Source organism: Microtus ochrogaster, chromosome 17 (assembly GCF_000317375.1).
Source record: "Microtus ochrogaster isolate Prairie Vole_2 chromosome 17, MicOch1.0, whole genome shotgun sequence".
NCBI lineage: Eukaryota > Metazoa > Chordata > Mammalia > Rodentia > Cricetidae > Microtus > Microtus ochrogaster.
The window spans coordinates 13,299,007-13,313,561 of NC_022019.1; the positions used below are offsets into that span (position 1 = coordinate 13,299,007).

General features: G+C 49.6%; 1 protein-coding gene across 1 annotated transcript in view; it reads right to left on the reverse strand.

Annotated features, from left to right (window-relative positions):
- Positions 1 to 315: 315 nt before the first annotated feature.
- LOC101982396 (integrator complex subunit 9) overlaps positions 316 to 14,555 on the reverse strand; it is a 54,584-nt gene continuing 40,344 nt past the window's right edge. Inside the window, exons 9-14 of the mRNA XM_026783168.1 lie at positions 11,474 to 11,645; positions 7,686 to 7,810; positions 5,815 to 5,982; positions 3,551 to 3,649; positions 2,573 to 2,710; positions 316 to 847 (exon numbers count right to left, since the gene is read on the reverse strand). Of these exons, the coding sequence (XP_026638969.1) occupies positions 671 to 847; positions 2,573 to 2,710; positions 3,551 to 3,649; positions 5,815 to 5,982; positions 7,686 to 7,810; positions 11,474 to 11,645 (879 nt within the window). The 3' untranslated portion in view covers positions 316 to 670. The remainder of the gene's footprint in view (positions 848 to 2,572; positions 2,711 to 3,550; positions 3,650 to 5,814; positions 5,983 to 7,685; positions 7,811 to 11,473; positions 11,646 to 14,555) is intronic.

Below are 14,555 nucleotides of genomic sequence, written 5' to 3' on the forward strand. Positions count from 1 at the left end.
GAACTTAGGAGACAGGTGGTTCTCTGAGTGCTGGACTAAGGGCATACACCACCATGCATGACTTGTTCCTGCTTCTTGAGACAGAATCTAATGAGCCCGGGCTAGCCTTGAACTTGCTGTGGATCAGATGATGAGTTTGAATTCTCCAGCACTGGGATTATATCTGCATTTTTGTAAACAGGGCTGGGTTATGATTAAGGCAGAGGTGAGACAGATGTGCTGTGACATTTTCATTATTGGATGTGGTTTCAGAACCTCCCAGCCCCCCAGATATTAAATCATGATTTAGACTGTAGTTCAATAGAACAGGGTACTTCTATAAAAATAATGTTTATTTTAGCAAAATGGGCCACAGAATAGAGCTGGATAGGCTAGGTTTCTGATTTGGGGACTGTCCTTTGTTAGGTGTAGCATGGTAGGCAGGTTTAAGTCCGAGAGCTGCCCCCTTCGAGCCCTGAAAACACAAGCAGTCATTTTCCCACTTCCCTAGGAAAGGCCTTTTGTCAATGCTGCCACCCCCAAGCTGCTTGAGAGCTCCAGAACCGAAAAGAACAGGACTCCAAAAGTTCTTGGCTTCAGCAGAAGGAAGTGCAAGTCCTGGCCGGAGACACCTCTCCCCTCTGGAAGCCAGAGGACACCACCAGACTGTCCACGGTGAAGGGTGCCCCACTCAGAACTTCTGTAGGAACCTGAGGACAAGGTCCCGCAATCGCACCCTCAGAGTCTCGTCGTTGTCACAGATGATGTGAGTTGAGTCTTCTTCAATCTGGATGAGTGTCTCAGCTTCCTGCAGCAGGACAATATGGCCCTTGGCTGTGTCTTCCACCTTAATGTCACTGAAGCCATGCTGTTCCAAAAGAAAAGAGGAGGATGGCTACTCTGAAAGCAAGGCCTAACTAAGCACTTGAGACTGGCATTACTCTTAACACAGCTCTTTCGACTATCAGGGTCAGAATCCAACCAGAGTTTCATGTTTATAGAAGGCCTCAAACAGCCGGGCAGTGGTGGCACATGCCTTTAATCCCAGCACTTAGAGGCAGGCAGATCTCTGAGTTAGAGGCCAGCCTGGTCTACAAAGCAAGTTCCAGGACAGCCAAAGCAACACTGAGAAACCTTGTCTTAAAAAAAAAAAAAAAAAAAAAAAAAAAGGCTCCAACCAGACAAAAATGTCAGGAAAACAGCCAAATCGCCCCACCGATTTTACCAGTGTACGAGGGACTTGAGCACACCCAGACTCTGAGATTCAGGGGAAACCAGGTTGTCGACTTTGGCACCTGTCCATGTTCGTCCCCACAGTTCTGAGCCCTAGGGAAAGCTCTATTCCTCAAAGCAAGGTACCACTCAGCTGGTGGTCTGAAAGCATCTCTCCAGTCACCTTTATTGCTAATTGTAGCATCGCCTTAGAAATCAGAACTGCATCTAAAGTAGAGAGAGACTTTCCTGGATGAGACATAAACAGGCAAAAAGACTGATGCAGGGACTGCCTGTCCTTGGCTGCAGACAGGGCCCATGCACTCAAAGGGGCTTGCTCCTGGACGAGTTAGGCAGGAGAAAAAGGTAAGGTCATTGTGGGAAAGCCAGCTATTGAGGAATAATAATTTAAGAACTCATAGGTAGGAACAAGGATCCCTGTCAGGCCATGAGGGAGATGGGGTCCTTTGCTCATCTGCAGGACTATGAATATCCTGAGAGCAGTTAGAGAAAATCAAAAAGTTCGAAGACCAAGCCTACTGAGACAGGAAGCCGTGCTTCTGAGACTTGAAAGAAGTCGGCAACTCAGACAGTGTGGTTATTAACAGCTTGGTTGCACACTGTCCCTCTCTGCCATCATGCACTGGAGCTAGCCCAGTTCTCTCAGAAGCATACCCCATCCCCCTTTTCCTAGCATGGGTGATAATGTGGAAACAGTAAGCATTATAATCCTGTGACTGAAGACAAAATCATAAAAACTTTAAGGTAGTCTACTGCCCTGCCCCAGCACCAATGTAGTCAAGAAATTTCCCCTTTCGGGGCTGGAGATATGGCTCCATGGTTAAGAGCATTGCTGTTTTTCCAGAGAACCTGGGCCCTGGTTCAATCCCTAGCATCCAATGGCAGCTCCTAACTGTCTGTAACTCTAGCTCCAGGGGATCAGCCTCCTCTTCTGGCCTCCTTGGGCACCAGGCAAACATATGGTACACAGATAAATACGTAGGCAGAACACCTATACACACAAATCTCTCCTTTGAGAGGAGCAGCCACTGGGACCCAGGGACTAGACGGCCACTGAGACAGGACTTGAGTGTCTCCATCACGCTTCTGTCTGAATCACTACCTGTCTAGCCACGCTGATGTCTAGCTCTCCTGGCTGACAGTGGTCTTCCTGTGAAGAGCAAGGCTCCCGTGAGGATGGGCAGTTTTAACGTACCACACTTGTTTCTGGGGTTCTGCTCCCTCGTCCCAGACGGAAGGTAAGGCCGCTCTGGGGACAGCCCAGGAGGGAAGGCGTTCTTTGGCTTAACCTATTTTGAGCCTCTCCTTGGGCTATAGCATCCTTGCTTATCCTAGGAGCACATCAGGCCATCAGGCTCACCTTTTCCAGGGTCTGCACAAACTGCTCTACTGGGATGGAGCCGCTCAGCAGAGGTTTCAGCACTTTGCAGTCAGGAACATCCTCACTCACGCGCTTCCTCTTCTTACTGCTGGTGGGCTGGGCGGGCCGTGGAGGGGGCTAGGGCAATCAAAGTGCGGCTTTCAGTGAGGGCCTCTTCACTGAGCTGAGATCATGACCCTGCTGGTTTGAGGGGCCAGGCTCATCATCACCTGGGTCCATGTGGGTTAGTGCAAACCATGTGCTTGGGATCATATCTGCCTTTCAGGGCGAACCATGTTTACATTTCGAGGGATTCCACTACTTGCTGATGAAGTCCCTCCTAATGGACACTGGCAACCACAGCCATGCACGGTGATTAAGAACAGATTGTGGTGTCTAGCAGGTAAGTGCTGGCTGTGCCACCAGACAGATGTGGAAAACATGATACTGAGGTCAGAGAAATCCTGGACCTCAGGGCTCCAAAGATTAACCAGGAGAATGCATGGCAGCAACCAGCACAGAGCCCAGTACTCTAAGCGCTGGCTGCAGGGGCGCAGGGGCACCACAGTGCAAATGCGGAAGGAATTCTTCAGAGGTGAGTGCTGCCTGCCCATGTGTCAGGCTTTGGGCCTCCCCGGCTCTGTACTGTGCCTGTATCCCAGGCCTCGTAAGGGATAGGTACTGTCTGCACCTTTTGGGTCTTACCCTGCAGTGCCCAGGCTTGGGGCTCAACAAGGAACGTGCCCACGATAAGATGGGGTAATGCTACTTCCAGAGGGGCCAACAGGGCACTCCTCAGGCTGGCTTGTGTGCTTTGACGCATGTGGTCAGAGGGAGATGTGTAAGAACTCACATGAAGTGCCTTCTTTGTTTCAAGAACACACATGTCTCACTTAACCAGATCTTCAGTGTCTGGCTGACAGCCAGAGCTGTCCTGAGGGGAGGGGTCTCTCCTGGGTTCCCACACGCCCTCAGTACCTGAAGCACATGTTTGTTATCCTTCGTGTGCAGCACAGCTGAGACAGTTGCCAAGGAGATGCCGGGCTTGATTTCCATGGGCACCAGGGAGTCTGCCAGCTGAAAGCAAACACAGGGTTTCAGATGGGCTCCCTCTGAGGGAGCGGAAGAACCCCAGGGTGGACAGTGACCCAGGGCCTAGTGGAGCACAGCACTGAGCTCTTAGCATTCTTTTGTCCTGGTGGGAAAGGCCTCCGAGGCTGGCCGTTATATTTGTCTTGGATTTTACTTACGCTGCCAGAACCTAAAATCTCCAGATAACTCACTGCATGAAGCAGGTACGCACTCCCACAAATCTCTTGCCAATTACAGTGATGAAGAGGGACCAGCAGGAAGGGTGGAGACAGACAAGGTTAGAGGAGGGACTGGGAACTGAGAGTGCCACCGCATCTCAGAGCACTGCAGCAGGGGCAGGGTCCATCAGGGCAGCTTCACGTCACTGTGCCCCGGACCCCACAACTACAGACCCCCCCACGACATCACTCATACAGCTCCAGCCAGTTCCTGAAGTCTTCTCAGAGCCTCCAAGAACCTTCCAGATTCCTCAACACTCTGCCTTGGGCTCACCCCCATTTCTTCTCTAGGTGACCACTGTCACACAGGATAGGGGCTGTCGCACACGGACCGAGTGGTTTTCTGATTCCTGGCAATCTGGTATCTGCCAATGGCAGGACAAGTGGCCCCTATTGTGGGACTGTGTTTTCCAATGAGATCACTGAATGGGTGCCTTTTCCTGTGCAGCCACAGTGCACACTCTGCAGTGAGCACGGACCTCTGGGGTCCTCGTGCTCAGCCTGGCTAGGTGCTGTCCTTAGCTGTACGGATCTCCAGGAAGCCAGGGTGCCTTCACTTAAAAATAAATGTGCAAGATGCCATTGCATAAGCATTGGCGTTCACTATCAGTTGCGCAGAGGAAGTAGCTTATAGCATTTAAACATCGACGGCGAACAAGAAGGGAGGGCTTTCCTATGAAGTGAGGAAGCAGAGTGGAGAGTGAGGTGTGCCTCACTGGGGTGCAGTTACCCAACACCTGACTGCCAGGTCCCATCCTTCACCTCTGCCCGGCTCACAAACACACTCCGCTCTGTAAGTGAATGTTCTCTGCACAGGTCAGGCTGGCATGGAGGCCTGAAGGTGGCATCACAGGGACCAAGTTGGTGAGAGACTCCCTGGGCAACTTTAAGCTACCTCCAAGGCCTCAAAGTGGGCCTTCTCAGAGGGGACAAGTGACCACTGGAGTCAGTCTAGAGCCCCAACCCACCGCACCTTAGGTCAGTACTCCGAGGGCGGCATTCTCTGCCCCGCCATGAGCCGGGTCTTCTATGATAACCAGCCTAAGGACTGACAGCTCACAGTGTGCAAGTCTTCTTGGGAGACTAGATCAAAGAGGCTGTAGTCTGTGGAGACACTCCTCAAACTGCTGAAGATTTTAACCCTTTTATCCTCCACATGTGCCTTGCATGCCTGTGGTTAAAGGAATGACACTTCTTAATCTCTCTTACACTGTACTGGGTGACACAGCAACCTTGACTCCCATATGAAGCAGAACCTAGAGAAAGGCCTCTTAGAAGCTGAAGAGACAGTGGTGGAGCTGCAGGGGGAGGGGAGCAGAGCATTGGCAATTCTCCGAAAGAGAAAGTTAGAGAAGCTTCTCATTGCCAAGCCAGCCATCTGCTTTCTAGAACTTTCCCCAGCAAAAGCCATTTATACAAATCAAAGCTACTCAAAGGTGTCTAACAGACACACTGAGAAACCCGAGTGCTGGGGGGCCCTGGGCAGCAGCTCCACACTGCTCTGCAGTCACCTCCTCTTCCTTGCTGCTGTCCCTAGCTGAGTCACACTTGACTGTTCATAAGTACAATGTACCTTTTCCATATCCTTATGATAAAACCCAAGATAGCACCTAGTAGAACGTAAACCATTCAGTTTCGGAATAAAAAACCTGAAATGATGCCGAAGTAAATACAAATGAGTAAGTTTACACTTCTCCTTTCTCAAACATGAGTTCCACGAAGGACGGGAAACCCTCAGAGGGCACTGGCATCCTCTGTAGTGGAGACCCAGCATGCCGCCTGCAGGCCTCACCACTGAAGCCTAGCAGAAGGAGCAGTCACGTGCCTGGGTCTGTGCTCTTTCCTTCCTTCCTTCACTTTGACAGACTGGCTGTGTCCCAGAGGGCACGCTGGCAGAAACTCGAGTTTAAGGGCGAAAGGACAGCAGCTCACCTCTGGCATGATTTCAATTTTCTCATAGCGTCGTTTGAAGGGCAGGGCGAGGACCTCAGCCCGCCGATAGGACATGGCTGGTGGCTGGCAGTCGATCATGAGGTCCATCCTGTGGGACTGGGCTGGGGGTGGCTGGGTGTACTGCTCAGGACAGACCACGTGCAGGGGCTGAGGAGGAATGGGATAAGGAGGTCACCAGAAAGGGCAGGAGCTGGATGCACAGCAGCCCGCCAAGCCTCCTCCTGACCCCTGTTGTACCACCCTGAGTGCTCAAGCCCATTCAGTCAGACCACCAGGGCACATTCTCTCAAACCCAGCTAGCCCTGAGGGAGAAGAGGAAAAGGTCTGCTTCCTCTGCACCTGCCTTCAGTTTTCACTTCATTGAGTAACTTTGGTGGTGACATCACTGTGTCTACTCCCTAGCTCAGCTCAGCTCCTTGAGCACAGCCCTCCTGCGATACTTGCCCTGTCAGCTATTACAAGCCCTTGACTTGTGAGAACTGTGGCTTTGTGCTGGCCCAGTATTCTAGGCCTGGTTGGTATACCTTAGGCTATCTCCAAGAAAGTGGAAACCGGTGAGGCACATACCTACCTGAGTACGACAGAGAACTGGAGAAGAAACTGTACAAACATCAGCCAGCTGACCGCTGATGCTGGCAATCCATAGGTCAGTGAATTGTCCCTGCTCTGACTTCAGAGTTTGGATCAAGCCACAAATCCTTTTGAAAACAAAGGTTTCCAGTGGCTAGGCCTGGCTGGATCTGGTCTGCTTGTTCTTTTTTTTGGGGGGGGGGAGGGGGTTTGAGACAGGGTTTCTCCGTGGCTTTGGAGACTGTCCTGGAACTAGCTCTTGTAGACCAGGCTGGCCTCAAACTCACAGAGATCCGCCTGCCTCTGCCTCCCAAGTGATCTGCTTGTTCTTTCAAGCCAGCATTTCTCCCGGGACCTTGTGTTGTTACTAGCCTGGCTAGCATCTGACAGCTGTGTCCCCTGCCTCAGCCTGAGCGTTCTCCAGAGTGTTACTGAAGGTGGGGACCAGATAGCCTCTGATTTCTAATATTAGCACGTGACATGGGGGTGAAGCTGGCTTGGGGACCTGGACTCAAGTTGCTCACCATGATGAAAAAGCACGAGGCCTCTAGCCATCCTCTCCGCATGGTGATGAGAACACGGGGTACTCCGTGTTCATCCAAGGTGACATTAATTTCCCTCGCCTCCCTGGGGGTTCTTAAGCTTCCTGTCTCTTGTCACCCTGCCCCACCCTTTTGTATATGGACACCTCATCATGATGGCAGAGTCCGTGAAGAGGGTGAAAGAGATAAGCTAGGAGACAAAGGAAGCAACCACATCCGAGAATGACCAGTCCCTCAGTAGGCACTCACGCTCTGGAGATTCCTGGTCAAGACATCAGAATCCTTCCTCTCACAGGGTCTAAGCTGTCCTCCTCAGCAGCTCTAATTGCCTCCCCCACTCCCACTTGCCATCCCAATGCCTTGGCTCATCTGCCACCCAGGACAGAAACCCTCGCTTTACTAGAACCTACTTTCCCTTTCTGCAAAATGGACTAACACGGACCTAGCATGAAACTCAACTTGGGTTAGGCCGAGTGACTGACTTGGAGGAGAGGAGCATCCGTGCGCTTTTCAGGACACAGCTGGTCCTCATTAAAAGGACCCGTTTATGCCTAATTTCCCTTCCTTTCCATTTCTTTGGGGGAGAAAGTTTTTCAGGGAATAAAGATCACTTCCTCGAGTTAGAAGGGTAACAGGCAGCATTCCACATAGCTGAGGTCAGGCATCTTAACATCATGGCTGTGCAGACCTGATCCACCGAGAGCCGCATCCAGACCCCGGCCCACACAGCAAATGTACCTGCACTTCTTTAAGCAGCTTTGACACCTGGATGAAATTCAGCCGAGTGTCAATCGGGCAGTAGATGCACTTCATGGCCAGTGGTTGGTAAGGTGCCAGGGCCTCCAGGTAGGAGAAATCAGGCTCTAGGGAAGTGGAATAGGAAACTTTAACATGCAGGTGACAGACATCACCAGGCCAGCTGGCAGCTGATATGGTCAGGGCTAAGCAGACAATCTAGTGGGAGCAGGGACACAGAATATGGGCCATGGGAGGAAGGGGAGAGGCTGGGTGGACCCCTGTGATGACTACTTGGACCTGGGGGCATGGGTGTAGGCTTTAAGACTTAAAAAATAGAGACAGTGAGAGAAATATGGGATAAACAAGTAAAAGAGCTTTTCTCTAAACAAAACACCAGCTCACAAACAGAAAGGAACTTGGTGTGTAGTAGACACCATGAGTTCAGCACTCTGGAGACTGAGGCAGAGGGCTAACAGTTTAAGGCCAGCCTGGCTACATACTGAGACCCTGTCCCAAAAACAAGAAAAAAAAAAAAAAAGTAAAGGTATCTAAAACTTGCCATTAGGCAGACATCACAGAGGCAGTTTGGTCAGACTGGGATCAGTGCTAAAGCTCCAGATAAAAAGCTGGGACAGAACGGGATAAACGTTCTTTAAGTCCCCTCTAAGAGAAAAACAGCAGTTTACAGTGGCAAGACCCGGTAGAGGTCATGGGATACCCATCAGCTGCTCAAAATTAACACCCAGGCAGGAGGGAGACAAGACCCTGGAGGTCCCACCTGCTGTCACAAGCCTCACAGACTGACGTGCAGACCCTGAGGCCCTGACAATTGGCTCCTGCTGAGTCTGTCACAATCCCACCAGGAGCCGGGCTTCAGTTCTCTTACAAGGGCCACTAGCGCTTGCTTGGCAGGAACTGTGCATACCAAATGAGCTGCTCACCAGAGCCAAGAGAACAGTACATCCTGCTCACCCACAGCATCCAAGGTGACAAGTACAGGCTGTCTAAGACACCAAGCCCCTTCTCTCAGCTAAATCCAACTACCGAAGCAATGGAACTCAAAGAATTAAAGCTTCCCCATGAAGCCCAGGCTGGGGACAGGAAAAGGCTGGAGAACCCCAGCCTCCAGCAGCTCTGGGAAGAGTTCACAGTCCAACAACACATAGGACCACTTTGTAGATGACTATGATGGACCAGCGACGGGTGGAACCACATCCTGACCAGACTGCTGCCTAGTGTACTGCGACATCTCTGTTTAAACTTAGGTCTTATGTTGCTACCCCAAAGATGGATGTGGAGGTGCTCACTGGGATCCCTTTACCTGTTCTTCATAATATGGCCACATTGGATAAATCTTTCTTTTCTTTTTCACTATTTTCTCTATTGAGCCTAGCTTCTTAGGGTTGCCAGAGCCCAGGCTTTCCTTCTAAAACCTCTGGTGACATGACCGCCCAGGAAGGAATACTATGCAGTAGCCAAAATATAAGCAGGAAAGGAAGATGAAACTTCTCCCCACTTGAGTGGGGGTCAAAACTGACTCCTGTCCCTTAAACCCAACAAACGATCACAAATGTCAGCACACTGCCCAGCAACTGGGCATCTCACAGCCTTTGATTTCCTAGCTGGCCCCTCTCACTGCGCCCAGGGAACCCGGTCATTTCTGTCACATCAGTCACAGCTCATCAGCGAGCAGAAGAGACAAGCCACAGCCTCACTACACAGTGTTTCCTTGACAACCCCAGCAAAATTCTGGTGATGGGCAAGTTTTAGGCTTTGTGGGTCAACGTGCAGCCCGACAGCCTCTGTTTTCGCTCCAAAGGTGGTGCGGTCTGAGGACAGCAAAGCAGCTCTTGAGGGTCATGTGTGCACCTGGCACAGGGGAGCCACCGTCCTTCTGTTGGATATGCACTTCACAGAGCCCCAGGGTGAGACAAGGCTACCCAGGGACCAAACAGAGTCCAGCACAAACACAAAACGCAATGCTATACCTAGCCCAACAGGAGCAACCAGTACCCTAGCCTGGCTATTCTCTTGCCTTCTACATGGGACACTGAGATGACTAATTGCATAGAATTCTTGTGATGGCACCCAGTGCAGCATGAACCCAACATCTGTGAATCAGGCTGTTACCCCGCTGAGACCTGACAACAAACTTTCCCAAGCTTCCACCCTGGTGTGTACCTTCCTGCAACCGGTGTAAGGAATCACCTACTCTACTGCAGTCAAGTTCTTGGTGCTCCCTGAAGTTCTCACAAACTCAGGCTGAGCACAGGGCAGGGCTGATGTGCCCTGACCCAGATGCTGTTGGTGTAATTACACTCTCTAACCCCAAACTCCAGCCTTAAAAATTATTTTTACTAGGTTGTTTTTGTTTTCTGGTGAGTGCATGTGCCATGGCATGTGGAGGCCAGGGGACAGCTTGTGGGCATAGCTCCTTCTACCATGGTCCCAGAGAGCTACCTCAGACTGTCCTGCTCAGCAGCTCCTTTCCCCTGTCAGCCATCCTGCTAACCACAAACCAGTTCTTCAAGGAATTAGGGAGTTATAAGAAGGAAGACGCTGAAGGACGTGGCATTGGCAGCCACTGTGTGCCAGCGCTGTTCTCAGGGGCCAATACACTCTCCCTGGGCCACCCAGACAGAGCTTACCAGTGATCCTATGGACAGCGAGGAAAGCAAGGCTAGGGATGGAGTGATGACTATTTTTGGCTGTCAACTTAACTCTATCTGAAATGAACTAAAATCCAGAAATGGAGGGCACACCTCTGAGAGATTATTTTTGTCTGGTTTGAAGTGGGTGAATCTACTTCTAGTCTGGACCTTTCAGGTGGGAAGAGACACCTTCAATCTGGGCCATACCTCCTGCTAGGAGTCTAGATAAGGACACAGAAGAAGGAAGTTTCTGCTCTTTGCCTGCCTGCCCTCAGTTTACTAGTACATCCATTCCTTTACTGGTCTTGGAGCCTAGTTCTTTGGGATTCCAGCTCATACTGAAGACCAGCTGAAGACACCTAGCCTTGCGGACTGAGCAACTGCAGGATTCTCAAACTTTCTGTTTACAGCCAGCCACTGTTGGACTAGCTGGATTGCAGCCTGTAGGTCATTTCAATAAATCCCACCATATATGATTGAATGAATACATATTCATTCATATATGTATTCATTCATTCTGTAAGTTCTGTTGCTCCAGAGAACCCTGACTAATACAGACGGGCGTGGCTGAGGGTACAACAAGCTTTCAAGAGTCTGACTTCAAGGCAATGAGAAGGCTTATGCTGATAAAATAGGGAGATTTCCTATGTCACCTCTGCACGGCCTCATCCCGCTAAAGATTCTGCTCCTTCCTGAGGGCTCCGTTTCTGCAAGAGTAGTTGTAAACCAGAGCAGACTGAGTCAAAGACCCAAGATCCAGTTAAGTAAACAATCCCCAACTGGTGAAACCAGACCAACCACTGGGATCATTAAGGCTCTCAACACCTCACAAATCCTATCAAAAAGCAGCTCAGCAGATTTCAGGATTGAAAAAAACAAAAGAAGCAGAAAGAGCAGAAGCAAAAGCTGTGCTTGATACACAGTTGCCCTACATGGCTTTTCTCTTATTCCTTCATATCTAGTTTATTCCTGTTTATTTTTGGAGACAGGCTGCCCTGGAATTTGATCCTCCTGCCTCAGCTTCTCCAGTGCTGAGGTTACAGATGTGCAAGGCTGCTGTGTCATATTTACGCTTTTCTCTCTGTCCTGTAGGCCCATATACCGTCAGCCCAGGGGACAGAACAGGAACCTGTTTACCTGTAAAGATGACAGTGTTGAGGCTAGACTTCCCCCAGAGCTCCATGAAGTGGACAACGTCCCCAAAGCGGAGGGAAGGATGCCCAGTGAACACCACACACGGCTGTCTGAAGTCATTGCTGAAGTCTCCGTGGATGCTGGGGTAGTGCTTCAGTTTATTAGTCTGAATGAGCTAGAACACGTAAAACCCAAGAGGAGTCAGCCCAAGAACCCAGGTGTGCTGTAGAGATGACTGAAAAATACAATTGAAGATGACAAGCAACACACTAGGGAAGATATATACATGAAAAGCCACACAACCTGTCTGTCAAAACTGAATAACCTGGTTTAAGCCAATGGTCTGCAGAGGTAACTCCCCAAAGAGGATACAAGGGAGCATCTGAAGGTGCTAACATCAGGCATCGTCAGGGAAATGCCAATCAAAGCAGCAGACACTGCTCCTTATCCAGTGCAATGGCCAGGGGCTAAACCCACTGTATCTGTCTGGTGAGAGTGTGGTACAGAGGCTAGACCCACTGTATCTGTCTGGTAAGAGTGTGGTACAGAGGTGTCCTCCCTCCTTGCTGGTTGGATGAGAAATGACATAGCCCCCGTGGAAGACTCTGTTGTTGCCTGTCAAACAGGCCTATGCATACACTCACCACAAGACCCAGTAACCTAACTCAAGGAACCGAAAGCTCAAGATCTACAAACTCCTGCCCATAGACACCTGAAGCAGTTTTATTCATAATTGCTAAACTTGGAAGCAACCAAAACATCCCACAGTTGGCAAACGGATGAATGGGTACATTATGACAACAGAATATTAATTTAGTGCTGAAGAAGTTATGAGAAGACGGTGATGAATGTATCACTAGGCAAAGATGGAAACAGGAAGAGGCTGTGCACTTCCGGAACTAAGTGCTGGAAAAGACACTGTGTGGTGATGGGGGGAGGGTCTTCTGTTTTGTGTTAATTTCACTGGTTAAATAAAGAGACTGCCTTGGCCCTTTAATAGGACACAAAATTAAGCAGGCGGAGTAAACAGAACAGAATGCTGGGAGAAAGAAGCTGAGTCAAGGAGTCGCCATCCTCCTACCAGACACAGACGCAGGTTAAGATCTTCCCTGGTAAGACACCTCATGGTGTTACAGGGATATTAGAAATGGGTTAGATTGATATGTAAGAGCTAGCCAATAAGAGGCTGGAACTAATGGGCCAGGCAGTATTTAAAAGAATACAGTTTCCGTGTAATTATTTTGGAGCATAAGCTAGCCATGTGGGCGGCCGGGTGCCGGGGACACAGCCCCGCTGCTCCTATTACAACAGTGTGGAGGCAGCAGCTGTGGACAAAGTCCACTTGGGTCTTCATGGGCCTTGGAGTGCGGAGTAGGGAGATCAAGTTCTTGCACATGGTCAGCAATATTCTCATGCAATATGGCGCACAGGCACAAAGGCATCAAATGTGCTTATGGCTGTGCCAGACACTGCTGTGTCTGAAGTGGTGATGTCAGTTGAGAATTCTTTAACAAAAACATAATAAAAATTGAGGAATAACCTGTCCAATAACAGGAGAACTGTGTAAATTCATGGCAGTGTATTTGTGACATGGTATAGATATTATGCAGCAATAACATAGTAACAGTGCCATGAGTCATGAGTCATACAGGGAAGTGTGCTTGAGAGCCATGCGGTGAGCAAATGGCCTGTTGGGCCTGTGAGGAAAGGGCTTCCTGTCTTGTTAACTGCAGTGTTACCTCCACTACTGGAATTTCCCATGTGGACCAGGTAATACTCAGTTGGTAAAGTGCTTGCTGCATAAGCCCAAGGATCTGAGTTTGGACCCGGGCATCCACAGAGAAAGCTGGTGTGCCTATGTGTGTCCAGTGCTGGAGGGGAGGAGTCAGGAGGATGCCCGAGGCTTGAAGGCCAGGCAGCCTGAAGTAATAAGATCCATGTCCAGCGAGGACCTGTGAGATGCGTGTGTGGGACAATTAAGGCTGATCACTGCTGCACACACACACTTTTACATATGTGATTGACATGACCAGAAAACATTTTGATAATAGATCCGTTCCTAAAAAAGTTAGGAGTGGGTATTAGAGTAAAAGTCCCTCGCACAGACTATCACAGAAGTGGGCTGTGTGTCCAGACTTTGTAATATGACGTGTTTATGAGAGGAAGCAAATGAATTGTCAGCTGGAGTACTTATCATCTTTTAAAAATCTGTCTGCTTGTTTTTGAAACAGTATCTCATTGTGTAGCCCTGGCTGGCCTGGAACTCAGATACCTATCTCTTACCTCCCAAGTGTTGGGATTAAAGGCCTGCACTATCAAACTCAACCCCTATTGTGTGTGTGTGTGTTTTAAGAGTTAGTCTTGTTGGTGCCCGGCTGACCTGGGACTCACAACCTGTCTGCTTCTGCAGTGCTGGGGTTACAGGTGTGTGTCATTTTACCTGGCTCCACGTAGGGATGTTTTAGGTAAAGACTGATATCCCCGACATACCATCACCCACATTTCTTCTGTTCCCTGGTTCCCTGGCTTCATTTTCTTACCTCTGCATGTGGGAAAGGCGGCTCCGGGAGATACACTTTACTCTGTTTGTTGTGACAAAGCCTTTAAAGACACAGCAAGGCGTTAGGCAGTGCACGGGCATCTACTGCCACCTAGTGGCAGCAGCGCAAACGCTACACACACAAGTTCTTTCAAAGCAGTGGTTCTTGGGAGTCAAGATTCCTTTGGAGGTCAAACAACCCTTTCATAGGGGTCACCCAAGACCATAGGAAAGCACAGACGTTTACATTTTGATTCATACCTGTAGCAAAATTACTGTTACGAAGTATCAACGAAAATAATTTGTTGTTGGTGGTCAGCACAGCATGAGGAACTGTTTTAAGGGGTCGCTGCGTTAGGAAGGCTGAGAATCCTGTTTCAAAGCTTCCCGGCAATGAGTCAAGTGACAGCCAGGCCTACAGCTCACTCAGGACACGGTCTCTTGCAAGCACAGTTTTTCTAAAGAAATAGGCTGACTACTTGTTTTTTGTTTTTTTTGTTTTTTGTTTTTTTGTTTTTTTGTTTTTTGTTTTTTGTTTTTCGAGAC